At 43.6% G+C, this 22,642-nt stretch overlaps 1 protein-coding gene across 1 annotated transcript in view; it reads right to left on the reverse strand.

Annotated features, from left to right (window-relative positions):
* The window catches only part of EIF4E3 (eukaryotic translation initiation factor 4E family member 3), a 43,544-nt gene that overhangs the window by 8,225 nt on the left and 12,677 nt on the right, over nt 1-22,642 (reverse strand). Inside the window, exons 2-5 of the mRNA XM_010861992.1 lie at nt 16,556-16,628; nt 7,912-8,006; nt 6,274-6,334; nt 2,045-2,111 (exon numbers count right to left, since the gene is read on the reverse strand). Coding sequence (XP_010860294.1) covers nt 2,045-2,111; nt 6,274-6,334; nt 7,912-7,937 — 154 coding nt within the window. The 5' untranslated portion in view covers nt 7,938-8,006; nt 16,556-16,628. The remainder of the gene's footprint in view (nt 1-2,044; nt 2,112-6,273; nt 6,335-7,911; nt 8,007-16,555; nt 16,629-22,642) is intronic.

Here is a 22,642-nt window from a genome sequence, read left to right on the forward strand (position 1 = left end):
TTTCCTTTTACCTTCAAAGTATATTTGCTAGAGCTCAATGTTAAATTTTATGTGAACTTAAAATCAGCAAGCAAAGAGGAAAGCTTCCATATTGACCACTGTCAAGAATCGTCATGAAGCTCAGCCAGGAGAAGATCAGCATTTTCTCATCTTTTGGTTTTGCCCATTTCTACACCATTGGTACACCAAAGGGTGCTGAACGGATTGGTGCTGGAAAGGCTGAACTGCAGTGTTTCAGTGTGGCCTGGTTTTTGGTCCCTTGGTGTAGCCTCCTGGCACAGCACTTTAAGAAGGGCATGACAAGAAGGCTGCAGCCTGTATGCAAAAGAAGATCCATCGGCCAGTAGGGAATATTCACAAGTAGCATCAAGCAGCGGGGCCCTGACAATTCTAGGATACTGGCAGCGCTACGCGAGACGTACTGTATGCAGATGAGCGAAGTGAGGCCCGGAGACACGAGCTGCCCTGCTGCAGTGGTGGAGGCGGGTTAATGAGGAGCCAGTGGTTAATAGCTAACAGTGCTCTCGTTCCGATGTCAACCACAGAACAATACATCTCCTTTGCTCAATCCTGGCTATTTATTACTACTTAGACTATTTTCCCTGATTCTGGAAATGGGAATAATTCACACAGAAAAATTCCTTTCCCAGGGATGTATGTGTTTATAATTACAACGAAGACACAGTTTTTTGGCTACATATTGTAAAGCTGCTAACTACCCCCTATTAAAACAGAAGGGACCTATACTTTTAGGACAGGTTCCTCTTAACCCAGGTTCTGTCTTCAGTGAATAAAAAGAAGTGTAACAATTAAGGACAACAAAAGTGAAATGATGAAACAGTCAGTGAGGTAAACCTGGAACCTGCGTGGAACTGGTTAGCCTAGGAGGGTTCCCAAAGGCAGCACCATTTAAGAAGTCTGAGGGCAAATCAATCAATATCAATTAGCTTAAAAAGAAACTGTAACTGAAAGCTGAACAGGTAAAATGTTATTCTAAATATTACCTCTCAGAAGCATTCAGAAAGAACTACCTAAGAAGAAAACAGATTTGTAAACTAGCAATTCAATTTTCCTCTTTGAGTGGTTTCATGACAAAAAAAAACAAAGCAAAATAAAAAGGGGGAAAGGAATTGAGCGGCACAAACTATGAGGTGAAAAATAGGCTGCGGGGCTGTTGTGCAGCTTGGGGAATAGTCAGTCTTTTGTAATGACTATAGAGGGAGAATATAACCTCAGGAAACTGTGACTCTGTGACTTTGTTGGGCACACGTTAACTTACGCATTTTGTACATCAACTATACTTTGATTTAAAAATGTAAAACAGAAATGTATTCACAGGGCTCTCAGAAACTCATTCAGTATTTGAAAATGGTCTGTAAAGTCCTGAAGACTTGACATTTTAGCCTCAGCTGTGGGATCATAGGCACTAATGGTGATTCAGCCCCACCTCCCCTTCACGGCTCATTCTGAGTAGAGGAATGAAGAGAAGGACAGACAGCAAGGGCGAGGGATTGAGAGAGACAGAAAGGATTGTGCCAACTTAACTACAAACTTCAGTAGACAACAAACGTACCTGCCTCTTCTGGAAGGGTTGGAATAGATAAAGGAAACCTACTACCAATTGTGTTAGGAGTCAATGTCAAATTTCATTTTCTCCTGGGACAAATACAGTGCTGTATGCCAATCATACTTCGATTTAAGAAAATTTTTTTCCCTTTTTTTCTGCCTATTTATCTTAGACAGATGGTCATGGATACTATGAAGACAAGCTATATGTGAAAAAATACATACATATATAAGCATACACACATATGTATATGCACATAATATACAAATATGTAAATATACATACGTACCTACACATATAACATTGAAATGCCATGATCACATGGAAAAAAGCTAAGTAAACGTCACAGTGACAAAATAAACGACCCTGAGATATGCAAAAGCCAAACACAAGGAAACAAACGTCAGCAGGGAACAAGCACAAGCCAAGCGCACGCAAGCAGGGATGACCAAGCAGGGATGATAAGAGCATTGTTACCTGCGGCGGCACAGTCTGTGAACTGTTCCCCGATAGTCGCTAACAGCAACTCTTTCCAAACTGTGGACTGGTGTGGGAAGAGAATAAAAAACACGCCAGAACCAAAGAAGAGAAACACATACACGTTTTTAAACAATTATCTTCAGGAGCTACACAGGTCACTTTTTCTTTCAGCTGTCACACCCTACCCAAGCCTGTATTGCGGGCTCAAAGATGTGGCTGAACCATGGGTGTGAACACTCACGTGGTGGCACAGATCATACTGTTTTACACATCACTTTGCACAGAAAGATACAAGGGATCCCAAGTCACAAACTCTGTGTCCACGAAACTGTATGTTTAACGAGGCAAAGCTAATCTTGGGTGCCACCTGGGATGACTTTGAGAAGAATGTGGGAAAAATGTGTTCAAATGGCCTAGGATCTTCCAATCTCTTTATCTCTCACTGATTCAAAATGTATCAGCTGGTTCTAAGTGAATGCTATTAGTAAAATCCTCCTCAAAAACCCTTTTCTGTTTTTCTTGAAGTTTATAAGGCACTTCCAAGATTACACAAGTGAAGAACACTTAAGGAAATTTCTGGTTTATTGACAGCCAGAGACTTGGAGATTTCTATTCACTTGAAGGCATTCTGTTTCTGCTAAATAACTAAACTGTGTGTATTGCGTGTGTGTGTGCAGATATGCATTGCCCTCAAAGAATTAGTGCAGGTGGTAAAAAGTCTGCCTGCAATGTGGAAGACCTAGGTTTGATTTCTGGGTCAGGAAGATCCCCTGGAGAAGAGAATGGCAACTCACTCTAGTATTCTTGCCTGGAGAATTCCATGGATAGAGAGAGGAGCCTTGACGGGCTACAGTCTGTGGGGTCGCGAAGAGTCGGACACAACTGAGCAACTAACACTTTCACTTTTAAGTTTCACTTTTTGGTCTGCTCCTTCCCAATGAGAAAAACTGAGCCTCTCCTACTCAAGATACACTGACACCATCCATCAACAGCCAGTGTCCACACACAGGTAACTGGAAGCCTCCAAGTTCTTCCAGTTTCTCCTCAAAAAGCTCTTCATCCCATATCTCTTCCTCGTCATGGTGCATGTGCCCTGATCTCTTGTCAGAACTGAGTTTGAAACATGACAGCCGGCTGAGCACCTATGCCCCAGGCCGGCTATCAGCCTCTCTGAGCATCAGTTTCCTTTTGGTGAACAGGGAGTAATAATAGGACCGACCTCCCAGGGTTGCTGTGACCATGAAATTAGTCAACATATGCCTTTGACGGGCTCAGTACTGTGACTGCAACAACAGGACTGGAGATTTAAGATCTGTTCCATAAATAGCTGCGTGTGTGCTCTGTACCAGCTGCCCAGTATATATTAACTATCCTAAGTGTGTGTCATCATGTTCTAATGAGCTGAAAGCAGCCTCACTGAATTTTTAACCAAACAGCAGTGAACAGTAATGACTTTTCCCTCTCAAAGAGGGTTTTCTTTTCTCTTTCCTAGACCCTGGTCTACCTGTCTCCCACCTACAAGCCCTCCCTTTCCGTTTCCTCTCTGTCCTGTCTGCAGTCTCTTACGCTATCAGGGGCGAAGGTGAGTGTGTTGAGAGGAAGTTATGGGAAGGGAACATTCCCTGTCCCATAGTGAATGCAGACAAGGCCAGCCCACCAGACTCCTGCTGGTCAGCGAAGAAGAGAGGGCTGAGTAGCTTGGGATGAGGACATTTCTACAGTCATGAAGGTGTTATTATTTCTGATTGAATGTGCTTGAGCAAGCTGACCAGGAGGGAGAACAAACATCTTTCAGCTACTTTTCACCCATCATGATCGTTTCCACTGGAGTTCAATATCTACTGTGAGTAAAAAAAGAACGTGACAAGGAAAACCTGTTTTCACTGAAATTCAAAATGACAGCATGTGGGATTTAGTTCCCCGATCAAGGATCGAACCCAAGCACCCCTGCATTGGGAGCAAAGAGTCTTAGCCACTGGGCCACCAGGGAAGTCCCTCCCCTGACATTTTGTAAATCCTATACATCAAATAACAACCAAATTTTATAGCTAGGCACCTTAAAGATACTTTGCATTTTTAAGAAACAAACTGGGTTAGAATCAGTTCTAATGAGATGGATGAAACTGGAGCCTATTATACAGAGTGAAGTAAGCCAGAAAGAAAAACACCAATACAGTATACTAACACATATATATGGAATTTAGAAAGATGGTAACAATAACCCTGTGTACGAGACAGCAAAAGAGACACTGATGTATAGATCAGTCTTATGGACTCTGTGGGAGAGGGGGAGGGTGGGGAGATTTGGGAGAATAGCATTGAAACATGTATAATATCATGTATGAAACGAGCTGCCAGTCCAGGTTCGATGCACGATACTGGATGCTTGGGGCTGGTGCACTGGGATGACCCAGAGGGAGGGTATGGGGAGGGAGGAGGGAGGAGGGTTCAGGATGGGGAATACAGGTATACCTGTGGCGGATTCATTTTGATATTTGGCAAAACTAATACAATATTGTAAAGTTTAAAAATAAAATTAAAAAATAAATAAATAAAGTATAAAAAGGGTCAGAGAAAGTTTCTGACATAGACACCAGAAGGGGGATGGAGAGTGCCCCCCTTGCTAGTCTTAGCAAGGGAGCTATATACTTTTCAACTGGTTGTTAACAATAAATCAAAAAGAAAGTAAAAAAAAAAAAAAAAAGAAACAAACTGGGTCATATCTTTCCGTTCAGCTCAGTTACTGTTGTGTCCAACTCTTTGTGACCCCACAAAGAGGGGTGGACTGCAGCACGCCAGGATTCCCTGTCCATCACCAACTCCTGGAGCTGGCTCAAACTCATAGAGTCAGTGATGCCATCCAACCATTTCATCCTCTGTCATCCCCTTCTCCTCCTGCCTTCAATCTTTCCCAGCATCAGGGTCTTTTCCAATGAGTCAGTTCTTTCCATCCAGTGGCCAAAGTACTGAAGTTTCAGCTTCAGCAATGCCTGGTCAAGCCTATAGGTCCCTAGAGATGTTTCCATTCTTTGCACTTATCCATATGAAAGAAACCATGAAAAGGTGAGACTGTCAGTCCTCACATCCATTTTCAAAGAAGCTTTCGGTTTCCCAAGGCTTCAGAGCAGATTTGAATGTTCTTTTCAGTGAGTATAATGAAGTAGAGCCCACTCTTAGGAAACCCAGGCTTCTGAGGCATGACCACGGCCGATCAGTGCCCTGGCAGCCCATGCCACAGACCAGGTTCTCATTAGCCCCAGAGAGAGACTCAGCACAGCCCTGCATCAAACCCTAAAGAATGCTGAGATGCAACCCCTCCCATGCGTCCAGACCCTCCAAGCCGGGATCACTCTCAGGAGTGTTGCTCGTTACAGTGGGGAAGGGATGAGCCTTTGCTGGGAAGGGTCATGCTTTTCACTATGTAAACCTACTTCCACATGTTGGCTATGGCTGGGGAGGGCAACACGACCATAATTAGCTTTTTTGGTAAAGTTTACAGGTATGGAGCTGTTCAGACTCTATGATACAGTCATACTATTACTCCATTTCTAGAGACTCACAGTGTATTTTCAAGGTGACAGTGTTTAAGATAGAAAAGCACCAAGATTGGAGTTTGGGATGGACATGTACAGACTGCTATATTTCAAAGGGATAACCAACAAGGACCTACTGTATAGCACGTGGAACTCCACTCAATGTTACACGGCAGCCTGGAAGGGAGGGGAGTCTGGGAAAGAATGGATACATGTATATGTAAGGCTGAGTCCCTTCACTGTCCACCTGAAACTATCACACACTGTTAATCAGCTATGCTGCTGCTGCTGCTGCTAAATTGCTTCAAGTTGTGTCTGACTCTTCGCAACCCTGTGGACTGTAGCCTGCCAGGCTCCTCTGTCCATGGCATTCTTCAGGCAAGAATACTGGACTGGGTTGCCATATCCTTATCTAGGGGAAATTCCCAATTCAGGGATGAACCCAGGGATGGAATTCATCTCTTACATCGACAGGCAGATCCTTTACCACTGAGCCACCTGGGAAGCCTATTAATCATCTATACCCCAATGGAAAATAAAGTTAAAAAAAAAAAAAACCACCAAGTTCAGAATTGAATTTCTCACTCCCAGTCCTGTTCTGAGTCTACTAGGTGGACTGTATGAAACACACAATAGGTTCATCACATGCAATCAACAACTTCAGCTTATGGAAAAGGATCAGAACAAACCTACCGTGCTGTCCTTGGGGACTTTCATCTTCCACACACCACCCTTAGCATTACTCTCTTCTTCCCTGGATCAAAAACCAGCATTCAAAGTTATACTCCTGGATGAAGTGGCCCTGCTTACATCTAGTTTAACAATGGATGACATTAAAAACAAAAGACAAGGGAGCATCCCGCAATGAACTTCCCCACCCCTGTCTGTTTTACTGGAAACAGAAGAGGATGAAAGAAAAAGGGAGGCAATGGAGATGGAGAGGGGAGTGGGATTCAGTGGCCAAAAGGGCAAGGAAGATGATCATCCTCAAGGAAGGGTGCAGAGAGGCTCCCCAGAGTATCTGGGAGGGACTGCAAGTGCCTAACAGGGGTGAGGGCTTTTCCATCTCCATGTCATGTACTTGACATCGCGTGCTCTGACTGGCCTGTCAGCCCTGTGTCACAAGTCTAATGGGAGACTCAGCTCCTGTGTATGGTATCTGCTGCTTCCCACTGTAGTAACTGCTCCCCCTTCTGGCAAGAGCACCCCAATCTCCCTTTAAATAGCTTCCTGTCCTCTACTCTTACGTCAGACACTTTCTGATATGGCTGGTTTCACACCCTAGCTTTAAAGATGGGCCCATGACCCAGGTCTGCCCGTGAGAATGTTGTCTCCTCCTAGTCTTTGTGGTTGGCCAGGGATGGTAAGATGACCCACATGGGGCCAGAGAGAGCCTGCCCTGGCATTTTATTGGGGCTGGTGAGTGCTGACATTGGCAAACTTGCAGGGTGAAAGACTGGCGCCTAGGAAAGCCATTTTGTCACCTAAACGGGAGAACCTGCCTGAAAATGAAACCAAGGCAGAGGAAGGCAAAGCGAATCTGCTACAGAGGGTCGAGTCCCACTAACAATTGAGCACCCAGATCTGCCCGAAATTAGCCCCATGAGTAGACTATCTAGTTACAGAGGCCAAAAGATTCCATTTTTGGCTCAGTTTAGGTTTCTGTCATTTACTATCAAAGAGTTAAGATACATTTCCCTTCTATTAATGAGTAAATGACTTAGAAGAGTCAAGGAACATGATACAAGGATTCACTATTACCTGGGATTCCAGCTGAGGCAAAGTGGCTTACTCTTCCCCACCCTCAACACCACCCCAGCCATTAAAGAAGAAAGACAGCTTCCCCTTGACTGTGGGCCGTGATCAGTATCATACACTTTCTATGTGGTCCGTGTGAGGTATGTCTGAGGGGATGTGCTCTCTGTTCATGCTCAGTTCCTGGGCACCACATCTGTTCCCTCACCTTCCCTAAGCCTATAAGCTTTTTCATTGTACTGTCCGGGTCATTGCTGAACAAGTGAAAGAAGAAACCCAAATGATGCTACGCCCCCAAACAAAGACCCACATGGGCCCTTCAGTGAGCTACTCAGGACCTACTTATGGAGAGGCCACGGCAGGGTCCTCCATGGGCAGATGCTGAGACACCTGCTCATCATCCTGGGGCACAAGGAGAAAGGGATGGCGGGCAGGGCCTGTTTCAAAATTAAATCATGGCAGCATCACTAGGAGAAAATTACTGTGCATTCCAATTTGGCATGAAGTTAAACATTTTATTAAGTTCACAATCATTTCCCTCCCACCATAACTGCGAATTATACAGAAGATACTTACCAGAGTGGTCGCCTCTCTCCTCTCATTAAATGATAACTGCATCTCAAAGGCAGGCTAGTCACAGGAGGAATATTATTGTACACACTCCAGAATATCTTAAAAGAAAAACACTTTGTTTAATATATCCAGTATTGACTTACTCTACTGCTAGATTATAAAACTAATGTGTTAAAGAAAAAAAATCAGGTTCTCATTAAGTCCTATCCGTTCGAACTAGATTTTTCTCAGTATTCTTTCTAATTTTCTGCTAGGAAATGTAACATAACATTAAAGACTGTTCTTTTCTGAAGTCGGGCCAAGTTGTATGCTTCAGGAAACTATGGTTATTAAGCAACCATTCTTATGCAATGTGTCTCCACATAAAACTGGGTGAGGATCTTGCTAATGATTTTTCTGACACATAGATGGCATATAATAAAATCAGTAGTGCTGAATATATGTACTGAACCGTATTTCCTTGTAACACAGACTCTGTCTTTTAAGCCTAGAAAGAGTCTGTTACACTTTGGATTGGGGGAGGGGGTATACAGGAGGCAAACAGAAAACTCCCCACTTCCTTTCCTCTCCCAGCAGGAAAAAGGAACAGCTCAACTGCCAAAGCAACAAGTTCCCCAAGATACAAGGTGTTACGAATTCCATGTCTGCATGCTCCCCAAACTCACAGAGTGAAACCCAAGACCCCACTGGGATGGTATTAGGAGGTGGGGTCTTTGGGACAAAATCAGGCCATAAGGATGGAACACCCCATGCGCCATGATGGTATTGGTGTCCCGAAAAGGAAAGGAAGAGAGTTCTCTCTACCACGTGCAGACGATTGTCTGTCTGTCTATAAAACCAGGAAGAGTGCCTTCACCAGAACTTGATCATACTGGCTCCCTGATTTTGGACTTCAGCATGAGAAATCAGCTGAAATCAGCGTTCGTTGTTGAATTCATTCAGTCTACAGTATTCTGTTAGAACAGCTGGAACTAACACACATGGTAGCTGGTAGTCAGAAACAGATTACGTAAAAATAGTAGAGTAATAGTAACAATGAGAATAAAAGCGGGAACATTAATAGGGCCAGAATTTGGTCTCTGAACTTTTACACGTTTACGAAATCTATCCTAATGACAATCTTGATAGCAGGTGTAATTATTAGCCTTGTTCTATGGATAAGGAAACTGAGGCACACAGACTAATCCCCCAGCAAGACTGTTTGGAATGACTGCCAGGCTTAAGACAAAGACTAGGTATACACAGGAGAGAACTCGTCCCAGTTTGTTCAGAACCGGCCCGAGAATCACTGCACTATGAACGTGTATCTGCACAGAATCACTATACAGATGAGAAACAACATTCTGTGTGCTGAGGTTGAGTCAAGGAAGACCGGGACTCCTAGCGGATGTGAGGAGAACAGAACAAGCAAGAGAACAACCAGAAAAACGAATCCAAGGGCAGCACAGGCGAAATGAGATTTTATCTCTGCTGAACGGTAATTCTTCTCATCAAACACAGATAAAACAATCTTATCGGGTCGTTTCAGCCCGTGTTGTGTAAAAACTAAAGCTGGATTCATTGCAAGGCCAACTATAATGAATGGGAAAATAGAAGTGAAGGCAAAAGAAACACACCCTACTTGACAACAGATTTAATGAGAATACCTAGTGTTCCTTATACTAAACGGTGGTAAAGTAGGGAGTAGCTGAAATTAACTCTGTAAGTCATCAAACAGACGTCTGTCTTTGTGGAGACACCTACCATGTAAATGGTTTGCTATTCGTGCAAATAGTAAGATTATCCCAATATTTCATTTCTGTTCTGTGTGAATAGGCAGAGCTGGAATCTGAAGCCAGGCACGTGGACTCTAAAACTTGTGATCTTAACCACTCAGCAATTTCCTCCTCTGCAGACACTACGACCCATTTTAGGCACATCTTTCTCCAATCCTAGAAGCCATGGAACAGGTCACGAGGTCACAGAGTGAGGGGCACCATTGAAGACCATTTCCCACCAGCAGGTTCCCTTAATTACTGGCTATGTTGCTGCCTTAGCTCTAGCCTGGGACTTCCACAACGATATGGCAAGGACCTGTGCAGAATTTATGGACACATTTACGCTACAATATAAATGCCTGCTTTCACCAAGACGACTTCAGACCTGGCAAACTTCAAGTTTCCTAAAAGGGATCCCAGGCTAGAACACCTGCCCTTGTACTCTTGCCAAAGTTCTCAAATCTTAACTTTTCACCCAGTGTTTGAGGCACCATGGAAAACACAACAAAATGCTTCTTCTATTCCAAACTTAAGAACAACACACTAAGGACTGTGCTAAGGTGTGTGACTTTACACTAAGGACTGTGCTAAGGTGTGTGACTTTAGAAGTTTCCCTGAAAACGCAAATGGACAACTGATTTTGTTAGTCTTGGCAAATCTGAGAGGAGGAGATTACAGCCCGAGAAGATACAGTAAAAGACTTTACTCTGACCTATGTACTTATTCAAGCCCATATTTGCATGATTGTGCATGAACCCAAAATGAGAGTGAAGGATGTGGTACCTTCATTAAAAACAGCCCCATTAAAGTCCACAGCACAAAGTCAGTCTGTTTCCTTACTGCAAACCTCACCCAGTGCGTGGACTACTCCTCAAGCATGTGTGATGGAGAAAGCGCTGGAGGGAGGAAGCCAGCATCACACAGTTCCTTGTACCCTGCCCGCCCTTTCCTGCGCAAGTAAAAGCGCCGTTTCCCTGGAAGCTGGAGAATTCCTGGTCATGTTCTCCGTAACACACTTTTATTTTTGTTGAAACATCTATGTTTTATCATTGATAGAACCTTGCAAATAGATTCCAAAAGCCTGTAGACTTAGAATTAATTCTAACTGGCCTGCAAACAGTAGAACTAAGCACAATATTTATTTAAAATGATGTGTTGTTTTTTTTTTTTTCCCCAAAAGACTTAATGATAACTGGAAGAGAGGTAGGGAAGTCCAGCATCATTTATTCAGTCAACATGTGTGGCCATCAGTGAGGGGCAGGGCGCTGTGATGAGTCTCAGGGGTGGTTAGAGTCACTAGACAATAGTGTCCACTTGATAAATCCCCAACCTATTAGTTCTGATTGAAGCAATTATGCTCCTCCTCACAGTTTTTTGCCAAATAGATCATCAGTCATTGCCAGGAAAATTGGTAAATTTCCTCCTCAGTTTTTTACTGTACGTTCTGAAGGAAAAAAAAAAAGAGAATAAACTTGAAAATACTTGAGAAGAAAAAATGCCCCATGGTGACGGACAATGTGGTATACCAGAAAAAAATGAAAAATCTAGCAAATACACCTCCAAAGGAAAAAAAAAAACCCAAATCCACAATTCCTTCTGAGGGTCACAGCATATAAATCTTGGAAAGTATCTTTAAACAAACATTTTCATTCCTTAGGTAATTCTAATTGGCTGGGGCTTGTATCCCACCAACTGAATCAATGGTGTTTATGGAAAGGGCAGACAGAGCCCAGAAGAAAGAAGGCAGCTATAGAGAGCTTAATGGATGTTTTTAAATCACAGCAGACACAACAGGCTGAAAGCAAAGTGCTTCTGACTTGGGAAAGCTAGATACTTGAGAGAGAAATGGGTTTTGCCTTGAATTCCAAAGGGCCTGACTTAGAGTGAGAACCAAAGTTTGGAGGACTGTTGGGGAGTAAGGAAGATGAAGGCTAGGATCAGGGCAATTTCCCACCATGCAGGAAGTCAAAGAATGAAAAACAAAATCTGAATTAGCGAGCTAATGAGGTTCACACATTGAGAGGAACAGAGAAAAGTTGTGCTAAGTCAGACATGACTGAAGCGACTTAGCACGCACATATATTCTTATGAAGACCTTCAGCTTACAATAAACAGTGCTGGATGTTCATTTATGGAAGAAATGTGAAGTTTCTGTTTCCTTTAAATTTAAGCAAAATGTCCATCAATTTACAGGACCGCTGGGTAGGACATAGAACAACAAGACACGTGTGGCAACACCCTGTAAGGTGATACACCTTTAAGGTGCTGCCATACCCTTGGACTGCAAGGGGATCAAACCAGTCCATCCTAAAGAAAACCAACCGTGAATATTCATTGGAAGGACTGATGCTGAAGCTGAAGTCCCAACACTTTGGCCACCTGATGCAAAGAGCTGACTCACTGGAAAACACCCTGATGCTGGGAAAGACTGAAGACAAAAGGAGAAGGGGTCAGCAGAGGATCAGATGGTTAGATAGCATCACTGACTCAATGGACATGAATTTAAGCAAACTCTGGGAGATGGTGAAGGACAAGGAAGCCTCATGTGCTGCAGTCCATGGGGTCGTAAAGAGTCAGACACGACTGAGCAACTAACAAGAGAGTGGGTTAGAATGCTGTACAGGAATGGGTTTTCAGGGCTGAAATTTTGGTAGCAACAGAGCCCTCCCCTGCAAACTGCTTCTGGCTGGTAGCTCTCTCCCATCAAGCTTGTTCAGAAGCTCTCTTCTATTCTGTGCTGCATCCGTTTAGGACATAAAAACACAGGAGAAATGTGGAAAATTTGGAAATGTTTACACAAGAGTAAAAGGAATCAATAGGCTGTCTGGAAAACACATCTAAATGAAACATGGAATTTTCCAAGAAAAGCCGTAAAGTAGGAAATAAATTTAACTCTAAGCAGAGGGCATTATTGTTGGCTGTAATGAGAGTGTCCTTAGCAAGGGTCACCGGGCCGGCTGGAGGCACAGGCCTCATCCATCTACTCCTCAGTCAGGGAGGAGCAAAAGCAAAAGGGTGGACCTAGAGGAGGAGGGGCTTCCGGTCCCAGACACACAGCATGACGGGCTGTTTCCACCATAGGTTTTGGGCCACTAACCTCCCAGACTCAGTCCCTCCAGCTAATCAATAGGGATGACAATTCCTCCTCTCCCTCCATCTGCATCCCTGATTTGCTGAGGGCCTCAAAGTACAACAAGACATACTACGTCCTTACAGAAAGCGGTCAATAATAACACAGGATACTTACATTGCATCTAAACACGCATGAAGGAAAAACAGACGTAATTAGGGGATGTACATTTGTTAGTACTGGCAGAGTGAATAGTCAAGAATAAACCTACCATTGCAGAACAAAAAGAGAGTAGGAAAAAAGCATATTTGCAAATGATTTTAAAATCAGCACCCAGGCTAGTTCTCAAATACCAAAAACTATTCACCGATATTTAGGATACAGGCTGAAATCCCCAAACCTGTGGATAAGCTAAACATGTCTTCCTTAAGTAGAGGTATTTGCAGTGGTATAATCTGGGGAATAATTGCCTGAAATCATCTAGAAGCAGTGGTGCACAGAATTTAAAACATGACTGAGAGTCAGAAAGACACAGGCACCCCAGTGTTCATTGTGACACTATATGCACAATAGCCAGGACATGGAAACAAGCTAAATGCCCATCGATGGAGGGCTGGACGAGGGAGACGCTGTACACATATACAGTGGAATATTACTCAGCCATAAAAAATCGAAAGAAAAAAATAAGATTGTGCCATCTGCAGAGACATGAATGGGACTGTCAGAGAGTGAAGTAAGTCAGAAAGAGAACAACAAATGTTGTATATTAATGTATTTAGGTGGAATCTAGAAAAAATGATACAGATGAACCTATCTGCAAAGAAGAAATAGAGACACAGATGTACAGAACAAATGCATGGACACCAAGTGGGGAAAGGGGACAGGGTGGGATGACCTGGGAGGCTGGGACTGACACCTATCGACTACTATGTGTAAAATGGATAACTAAGGATAACGTACTGTATAGCACAGGGAACTCTACTCAACGCTCTGTGGTGACCTAAATGGGAAGGAAATCCAAAAAAGACGATATATGTATACATATAGCTCACTCACTGTGCTGTACAGCAGAAACCAACACAACATTGTAAAACAACTATACAGCAATACAATTAAAAAAAATGATTGTGGAAAGTACAAGAAGATGTTCCAAAAGAAACTGATACATAATGGCAGATGAATTTATTATTATCATCACGCACTTACTATGTGTTTTTAAGTCCTATGCCATTTCATTCTCACAAACTGATGATACAACTTGTATCAGATTATCCCCATCTTAGAGATAAGTAAACAGATACAGAGAAGCAAAACAACTTGCCCAAGCTACTAAGTGGAAGATATGCAATACTAACCCAGGCAATGTGACCACCCTACACCTCAGCCCACATCCTCCCTGGTCAGCTGATGAAGTTAAAGGGTAGAATTATCCGGGTCTACTTTTATTACAAGTGTTGGCTTTTGTAAAAGCTGTTGACAGGTGAGGGCTTATGAAGTGCCAAGCACTACTAAGAGCTATGCAATCTCACTTAATCCCTTATTCAACCTTAGGGAGCAGAACTGCTATTATCTATGTCAGTTTTACAGATGAGGAAATGGAGGGGGACACACACATCACGCATACGACAGAGCTTCCTGACCCCTTAGGGCAGAGTTTCATCATCACCCCACTGTGCTGAAGGAGCTTCTCCTAATCACTTTACTGTGAAACTTTAATACCACCGAAAGACTATGTATCTGTACACGTACTGTATGCATATCTGTGCTTAATATATGAAAACAGTACAATCATTTTTTCCTTACCAAGAATCAGTTTTTGCCCCCATTGAGAATGTGTGACAAACAGCTTAATGGATCCTTATGCGAGCAGTCTGCTGTGACTCAGGTAACTGGTTCATTTATTAATTCCTCATTCACTCATTTGATCCTTCAGTATTTATGAAGTGAAAGGAATCAGACACAACACACAATACTGTGTGATTCCATTTATATGAGGTTCAATAAAAGACAAAACCAAGGCATGGTGACAGAAATGTGAGTAGTGATTGCTTCTGTAAAAGAAGGATCAGAAGGAAAGGGCATGAAGGAATTTTAAGGCAGGATGAAAATTTTTTATCTTGATCCTAGTGATAGTTCATGCTTGTGTATCTTTGCCAAAATTTATCAAACTGTACACGTCAGAAACCTGCTAAATTATATCCCAATAAAGTTTATTTGCAAGTATTTCCTAGTATGTGCTGGCCTGGGAAATTTAAATTGGTCCCTGAAGGTCCTAAGTCACTTGCTGCCAGATATCAAGGTTCAACCAACGCTCTGTTGTCTTCAAGCAGGGTCAGGGAAACAAACTGATCCCTCAGTGTGCCCGTACCAACGTCTTCCTGGAATCCCAGGCAGAGTTCTGATGATCCAATGTCATAATAGTGTGGAAAAAGTCTAAAGAGGACCTCAGAAAAAAAAATAAATAAATAAAACCAGCGGGATCTAAGAACTTCTACATGAGGACAGGTTTAGAATCAAGTGCTTGGAGGTTTACACAGCGGCACTGCGGAGAAGTACCAAGGCCCATAATGTCACCACAGGGAGAAGGGAGGGGAGCCTTTCCCAGACTCTGAGAGCATCTGTCCCTCTGGACAGTGGCCCACGTGCTGCCGTGTGACACTGCTTGTACTTGACGCTGGTTATTTACAGCAGCTCTGTTATCCTGCTTTCCACATGCTTATGTCATTTTCTCAACCAGATCAGAAATGGCCTACAGTTGCGACTGTGTTTTTACACCCCGCTTAGGGTCTTCTGTGGCTGGCGAGGCACTTACAATCAGATTCCTGAGCCCTAAATTTTCTGAACCAGATAGACGGAGAAGCATCTGAATATAGGATCCTTGTGCTACTGTGAGAGGTTGCCAGAGAGACACAGTCTAAACACCAATCTATTGAAATTTCTAAGACATTAAAAGATTTAGGGGCAGAACGCACAAATGACTTAAACTGGGCCTTCTAGAAAATTCAGGACATATAGTCAATGCAAGTATGAAGTGGGCCTAAAAGCCTTATTTTGTGTTCAACAATGTATTAAACTAGAAAAGGGAGAGAAACGATAGAATTTTCCTTGGAACAAAACAGTAATGTGATCAACTAAATAAACCAGTTTTTTTTCTTTTTTTTTTTTAATGTTCACCCTAAGTGTTGGATAGAGAACGAACTAAGAGATCTAAGAGCCCACATTTGCTGAGAGCCCACAGTGTGCCAGGTTTCCCGTGAAACCTGGTAAAGACATCATCATGCTCAGTCCTCACAAACCCCTATGGAGGCAGGTGCTACCACGACACCAGTTTCACAGCAATTAAAGGGCTGATACTTGCCCAACTCAGGACGATGGAATTCGAACGTGGAAGTAGGAAACAGGTCTGACACCTCCCACGTTGTTGCTCAACACTGTCCCGTCCTCCCAACGTGACCCGTGACCCTTCTTATGACAGCCCTGCAAGTGGGTGCCAGCGCCTCTCACTGATGGCAAACAGAGCCCGGGGGGGAACGGCTGAGCTGGTGTTTGAATGCGACACAGCCTGATACCTTCAAAACAATGCCAGAGACTGCCATTCGTGAGGGTCAGGGAAACACTGAAGTAGAGATAACATCCTATAGGTCACCAAGAGAAGCGTAGTGTGATCAGCTGCCTCTGGGGCAGACATGGCTGAGGGAAGCTCTGCTGGAATGAACCTGAGGGCTGAGGCCAGGGCAGTCAGGGTGGGCGCTGCTAGCTCAGCGGCAGGTCTCAGGTTGGACGAGAAAGCTTCCCCAAACAGCAGGTTTCTTGGCCTTACCTGTACTGTCTGTACTGTGTAGATCTTCTTCAGATTTGATGCGCACTCAGCTGCTGTGGCACCAGGGAGGGACCTAGGCAAACAGAAGCCAAAGAGCAAAGAAACAAGGAAAACAAGGGGTCAGTGTTCATGAAACATTCCACAGTGTTAAGTCTGCAGGTCTGCACACCAACCGGGTCTGAAACCGCAGAAGCAGACACGTCTGGGATGCTAGTTAGAATTTAAAATGTGGAACTCCTACTCTGTCAAGTCAGGTGCTTGCTTCTCCTAAAAACAAGCATATTTACCCTGTGGAAATTTAATAGGAAAAGTGGAAATGTAAGTGAGAAAGGTATTCGAAGCCTTAAAATCACAGTCTAAAAAATACTAAAATAACCGTGTAATAACCAAGCCTTTTTTGTCGAGGACTTTGAACGGGAAACGGGGCCTGTTGTATAGACGACAATGAGAGTGCGTGGTCCTGATCAGGTTACGTGTTTGAAAAACTTCTTAGTTCCCTGGTGGTAAATATTCATGAACTCTTAAGAAACGGGCTGACCTTTTGCCAACGTTAAGAAAACATGGTTACTAAAAGTCACTCCGACTTTTTGTTTCACCTGAATTTGCATGTTTCCAAAATACTTTTCAGCTATCTTCTCCGGCTCATGTAATTAGCTCTGGTGAACTCTGCAGTCGGAATACATTAATCTTTAGTTTGCCATATGTTCCACTAGATGGCAACACACTACAGGCTTACTCACCAGAGGAGCCGTCCACTACCGGCTTTACCCAGCACCGTGTCCTGGGTCAGGGCTAACAGCACACGTGCTCATCTATTTGCAGAAGTGAAGCCTCTCCAACCCGGCCATCTTTCCTTTCTCCCTACACTGAATTAGCAGGTCTTGCTCAGGAAAGTTCGGGTCCAGCTACATTATGCCTAAGATTTAAAAATTCAAGTAATGCACCACAGCCCCATGTCTGATTGTTGGTAAGAACTAAGTCTTGTGGTGAGGAGCACGCACTGGTTCCCAGCTGACCCATGAGAGTCTGGAACCTATAAAAAGAATGCTCTTTACCAGTGCTGACCCTCTGACAGGGACTTCAAGATGCTGAACTTCCCAGCTAGAAATGTGCCCCGAACTGACCCAGCTCAAAGGTGCAGGGGATGGCAGAGCAGAGGGTCCCGCCCAGCTATGGGGTGAGCACCAGGCACCAAGGGGCCAAGGTCTGAAGACGACAGTCCAGGAACTATGGGCCAATGATACGGACCTGGGTGTCAAACCTGATACAAAAAACATACTTCTGGACACAGCTCCCTAGCCTGGAGGTCAGAAGGAAGTACAGTTACAGACTAGTGTGGGGGCGAACAAGGGACCCTGGTGAACAGGTAGAGCCCATTAAATAAATCTTCCCCAAAGTACCAGGTGTGCAACTCTTTTCTAGTTATCATGAGTGTGTTGGACATTGTGTTTGACAAAAGCAAAGCTACAATAACCACCATGATCGCATTTTGCTGCCAGACTGGAAGCCTAAGATAGCCGTGTTGTTACTACACTACACTAGACTACAGTGTAGTGAAGAGAGAGGACTCGATCAGCACCTGCAGCAGCGGTGTCAGGCCCACAATGCCTCCGTCTATCTGCGCTGCTCAGGGAACTGAAGGACTGACTCAGATAAACACTGAATTGCTATTTAACACAAACTTTAGGGTTCCTCAATGTGCTTAGCGATGCGGGAGATGCACGTTCGATTTCCTGTGTCAGGAAGATTCCCCTGGAGAAGGAAATGGCAACCCACTCCAGTATTCTTGCCTGGGAAATCCCATGGACAGAAGAGCCTGGCGGGTTACAGTCCATGGGGTCATAAAGAGTCAGACACCACTGAAGTGACTTAGCACACACACGTGCTGTTTGAGGCTTAAATTACAAAAGAACTGGGTGAAACACTTAAAGACAAAACCCAAACTTTAACCTTTTTTGAACGGATTTTCCCATGAACAATCTATCACTTTTATAGGAAAATGTACTGGCATTTATTCTAACAATGACTTTTCTTCCTTTGAAGAGTTTAGTTTAGTCTCCACCAACTATTCCCAGCAAATATATCCCTGACTGCCCAAGGCACACAGCAGATCACATACAAGTTCTGTCCTTAATGGGGTATGGGGAAAAAGTGAAGGTCCAAAGGTAGGAAAATGTACCTAGTTTTTCTTCATTTTTAAAACTGTGCATTTTGAATTTTTGCTAACTTCTAAAGTTATCATTCAATTTATGATGGTTTAGAACAAGTTATAATTTGAGTGTTCACCTCGTACAGCATGACGTCAATTTAAGCAAATACAACGTGAGGATATCACTATTTAACCTAGAAAAAAATATCACTGATAAACCTTTGCTTTATCTTTCTCTTTTAAAATGCCTCTGTCTCCACGTTCTGGTCTTTTATTCATATTCTAGAACAGGAGACAATTACACAAAGCTCCACTGCTCAAGTTTTTCAAAGAAATCTAATTTCTAGAGTCTGAGAAAGGCTACAGCATGAGACGACGGGGCAGCGCTTCTCAGGGCGTGACGACGATGTCAGGGGCTGGGGTGTGTGGACTGAACTCCCGCTTATATGCTAATAAGCAAGTCACCTTCACTACAGTGCCGAATTCCCACCAATGTACTTAGATGTCATCCTTACTTGTCACCATCTTACAGGTGAGCTGCCCAGTGCCTGCAGAGGTTTGGTAATGTGCCCCAAGCCACAAAAACCTCATCTGAATACAGGTAACCTGAGATTTCCTGCTCTTTACACTATCACTGCTAAACTGTCCAGTTAATACCATCTACACACTTATATTTTTAATGGAGTTTCACAAATGACTCTTGGTGTGTTCCCATCAAGGCTGTTTTTGTGGAATGCTATAATACTTTTAATACAAGACTGTGTCCATATTACTTTCTTAGAATAGTCTTTGCAATAGAGCAAGGTAGAGAAGGTCCTCGCTAAAAGCAGTAGGATCATGAGCAACAAAAGCTCTATTCTGATTAATATCTCAAGGTGCTGATGCATTGGTCCTTGAAAGGAAAAGTGTCAGCTTCTATGGAAGATGAGTTTTCTAATTTCTTAATGAAGGAGGTCAGATTCTCTGATTTTCAATGTTCTTTCCAGCTGCTGGACAGTTTTATGAATACCCAGGTGTCAAAGTAAGAAAACAATGCTTCTGATAGTAGTGAATTGGCTTAGCCAGTATAAGAAAACTCATTCTTCTGTAAGCCAAATTTGATCCGGACAGTCACAAGAAAGACTACACCTCATGCCTGAACCTCAGCTATCTTTAACAAGCAATACTGGGCCAAATATCCACAGAACTGATCTTAAAAAGGCCAGCTGGCCAAGATGTATAAGTGATCTGCCTTGTAAACAGGTTAATCTGTACTGGACTTGCTGATTCCAAATTGAACTGGAAGCTGTGCCATCCAGAGTTACTGTTTCTTTAAGCAGCAGTTGCCGGGGGTTCCTGGCACAGCCTCAGCCCAGCCCGCACCTTCTCTTTCCACTTCCTCTGACAGACAGTTGCAGCAACTGGAAGGGAAGTGTTTGTAGTGGATTTCAATGAAACTTTTTTTTTTCTTTCTTTTTTTTTTTTTTTACTGCTATCACACTTATAGTATATTCTCACATCTTAAAACAAATCTTTTTACTTTATTCATGTTATAAAAACCCAAACCTCTCAACAGAACCCTAACCCAAACCCCTCTCTGCAGACCAAGGGTGCTCATCTAAGGGTTATGTGGCCTCTGGAAAGAAAGGTTTTTGGCAACATCCAGAGACATTTCTGGCTTTTACAACGGGGAGGGTGCTACTGGCCCTGGGTGGGTAAGAGCCAGGACTGCTCTGGACTCTCCCATGGTGGACAGGACAGCCCCCGCAACGAAGCACGATCAGGTCCAAACTGTCAAGAGTCCATGCTGAGAAACCCTGCCACGGACATAAAAGAAACAGCCTGAGAAGACGTAATTTGTTCAATCAACAAAGATTCACTGCACACCTCTTTTAGCTGATGGGGGTACGACAGTGATCAATCTAGACAAAGTCCTTGTCCTCATGGTGTGTGTGTTCTAGAACTAGGCACCCTGCCTCTCTGAATTCCCCAGATATCTGAAGGCAAAGAAATAATATTTAGATACTTTTTTGCGGGGAGGGAGCTGGGAGGCAGGAAGTGGGAGAAAAAGTTGAGAAAGAAATATACACATTGACTATTTCCATTTCTAGAAGGCCATACAGCCAAAGCTGTGGAAAATCACAAAACCAAGGAGTCAGGACCTATTTTCATTCTTTAAATACTACATCTGCCTCCCACAGTACACAGCTGGAGCTGAGAATGCAGCAATGGAACAGTAAATGTCTCCTGGATGGATCAGGTCAAGGAGTCTGAATTGTTTGACTAGAAGTTTCCCTTGTGATTTAATGACAGTAATGTAATAACGGCTTCCTGTTATTGAGCCTGTGCTATATGACAGGGCTTTGCATATATAGATCTCTATTCCTTATAGCAATCCTGCCAGGGTACTAGTACCACTGTCTCCATGTACAGAGTTCAAAACTGAGCATGTTGTTAAGTAGCAGAGCTGGGTTCCTCTCCTGGTCTCTCTGGCTCTGATGCCCAGAATCTTCCTCTTGGATGAGTCTGCTCCTCAGTAAAAAACATGCAGTCACTGTCAACACTGGTGGTCACAGGTGACACATCCTAGGGCAATCCCCTCTCAGCCCTTCTTAGATGACCTGCTCCCTCCTTGGGCCCACCCACTGCTATAGCCCGTGATCCTCTCCTCCGTCACCACCCATCAAGCCACACTGCTGGGAGGGGGGAGAATCAGAGACACATGACAGGGATCGATGTCACCAGGATCCCTGGCCACAATGATATCCCCAAATGGGAATCAAGGAACATAATTCAGGAGGAACACATCTGCAGGTCATCATTTTAAGATAATTTGCCAAACAAGAGTCACACTGGCCTGCAGCACGAAGGCAGGAAAGCAGAGGGGTTTGAAGTCGACAGGTCTGAGTTCCCAGCTCTGCCACCCACCAGCCGTGTGATGAGCCTGACTCTTCTGAACCTCGCTTCCCATTTCCGAGGAACATGGGCTCTACCCCTCACCGCTTCTCTACTTAGACTACACAAGCGAATGCACATGAAGTATTTCCACAGCGCCCAGTATCTCAGAAGCAGTGGTTGCTGTCACCACCACCAGCAGCAGAAGAGGAACAGAGGAGGAAGCAATCAGAGCTGAGAGACAGCAAGTGCATTTTCTCATCTGTGGGTCAGAGAGCAAAAATCCCAAGAACTCTGCGAAAGTTACACAGAGCCTAGAACCTCCTGGATCCATCCTTAGAAAAGAAAGCCCATAGGGTGCCAGTCTTTCTGGGCTTAAGGCCACAGCTTCCATGAGCTGCTTCCACTTGGACCTGGTGAATCCGGAAGCTGATGGTCAAGGCAGAGTGGGAAGGAATGCTTCCAGGTCTGCCAAATAGATGATTAGTAAAAGATGTCAGGGGAACCCTTGAACTTACAAAATGCCCAAATCCAGCTTTATATTACTCCTCTGTCTCTTCAACTTAATGACAGAATAACAACATATGCATCTTAAGTTTCTCTATGTGAAATCAGTTAAAATCCGTCCCCATTTGGGGAGTTAGGAGAAGGCAGGAAGTTTGGTAAGTTGGACCAACTATTCTACTTAAGTGGCTTCCAGGCACATAACTATCATTTATATGCAAAAATGTAATGTGCTATTTACAAGTCATCTTTATGTACTCATTAAAGCAGGTCCCTGAGAATCTCCACAAGTCAGAACTCATTTAGCTCAACTGAAGTCTGAGACACTTCAAAACATTTTTAACCTTTCTTACTCCAGAGATACTTACTGCACTCCCAGTAGGTAAAAAGACCACACATCATGTGCCATGTGTATGCACCATTAATTAAGCAGTATTTATTAATTAAATTCTTAATTAAATAATGGTTACAGCCCCACTTTGCAGATAAGCAAACTAAATCTGAGAGCAGTAACTTGCCCAAAGACTCTTGGCTGACTAGTGGCAGGGTTGATACCAGAA

The sequence above is a fragment of the Bison bison genome, unplaced genomic scaffold (assembly GCF_000754665.1).
Source record: "Bison bison bison isolate TAMUID 2011002044 unplaced genomic scaffold, Bison_UMD1.0 scf7180017864474, whole genome shotgun sequence".
NCBI lineage: Eukaryota > Metazoa > Chordata > Mammalia > Artiodactyla > Bovidae > Bison > Bison bison.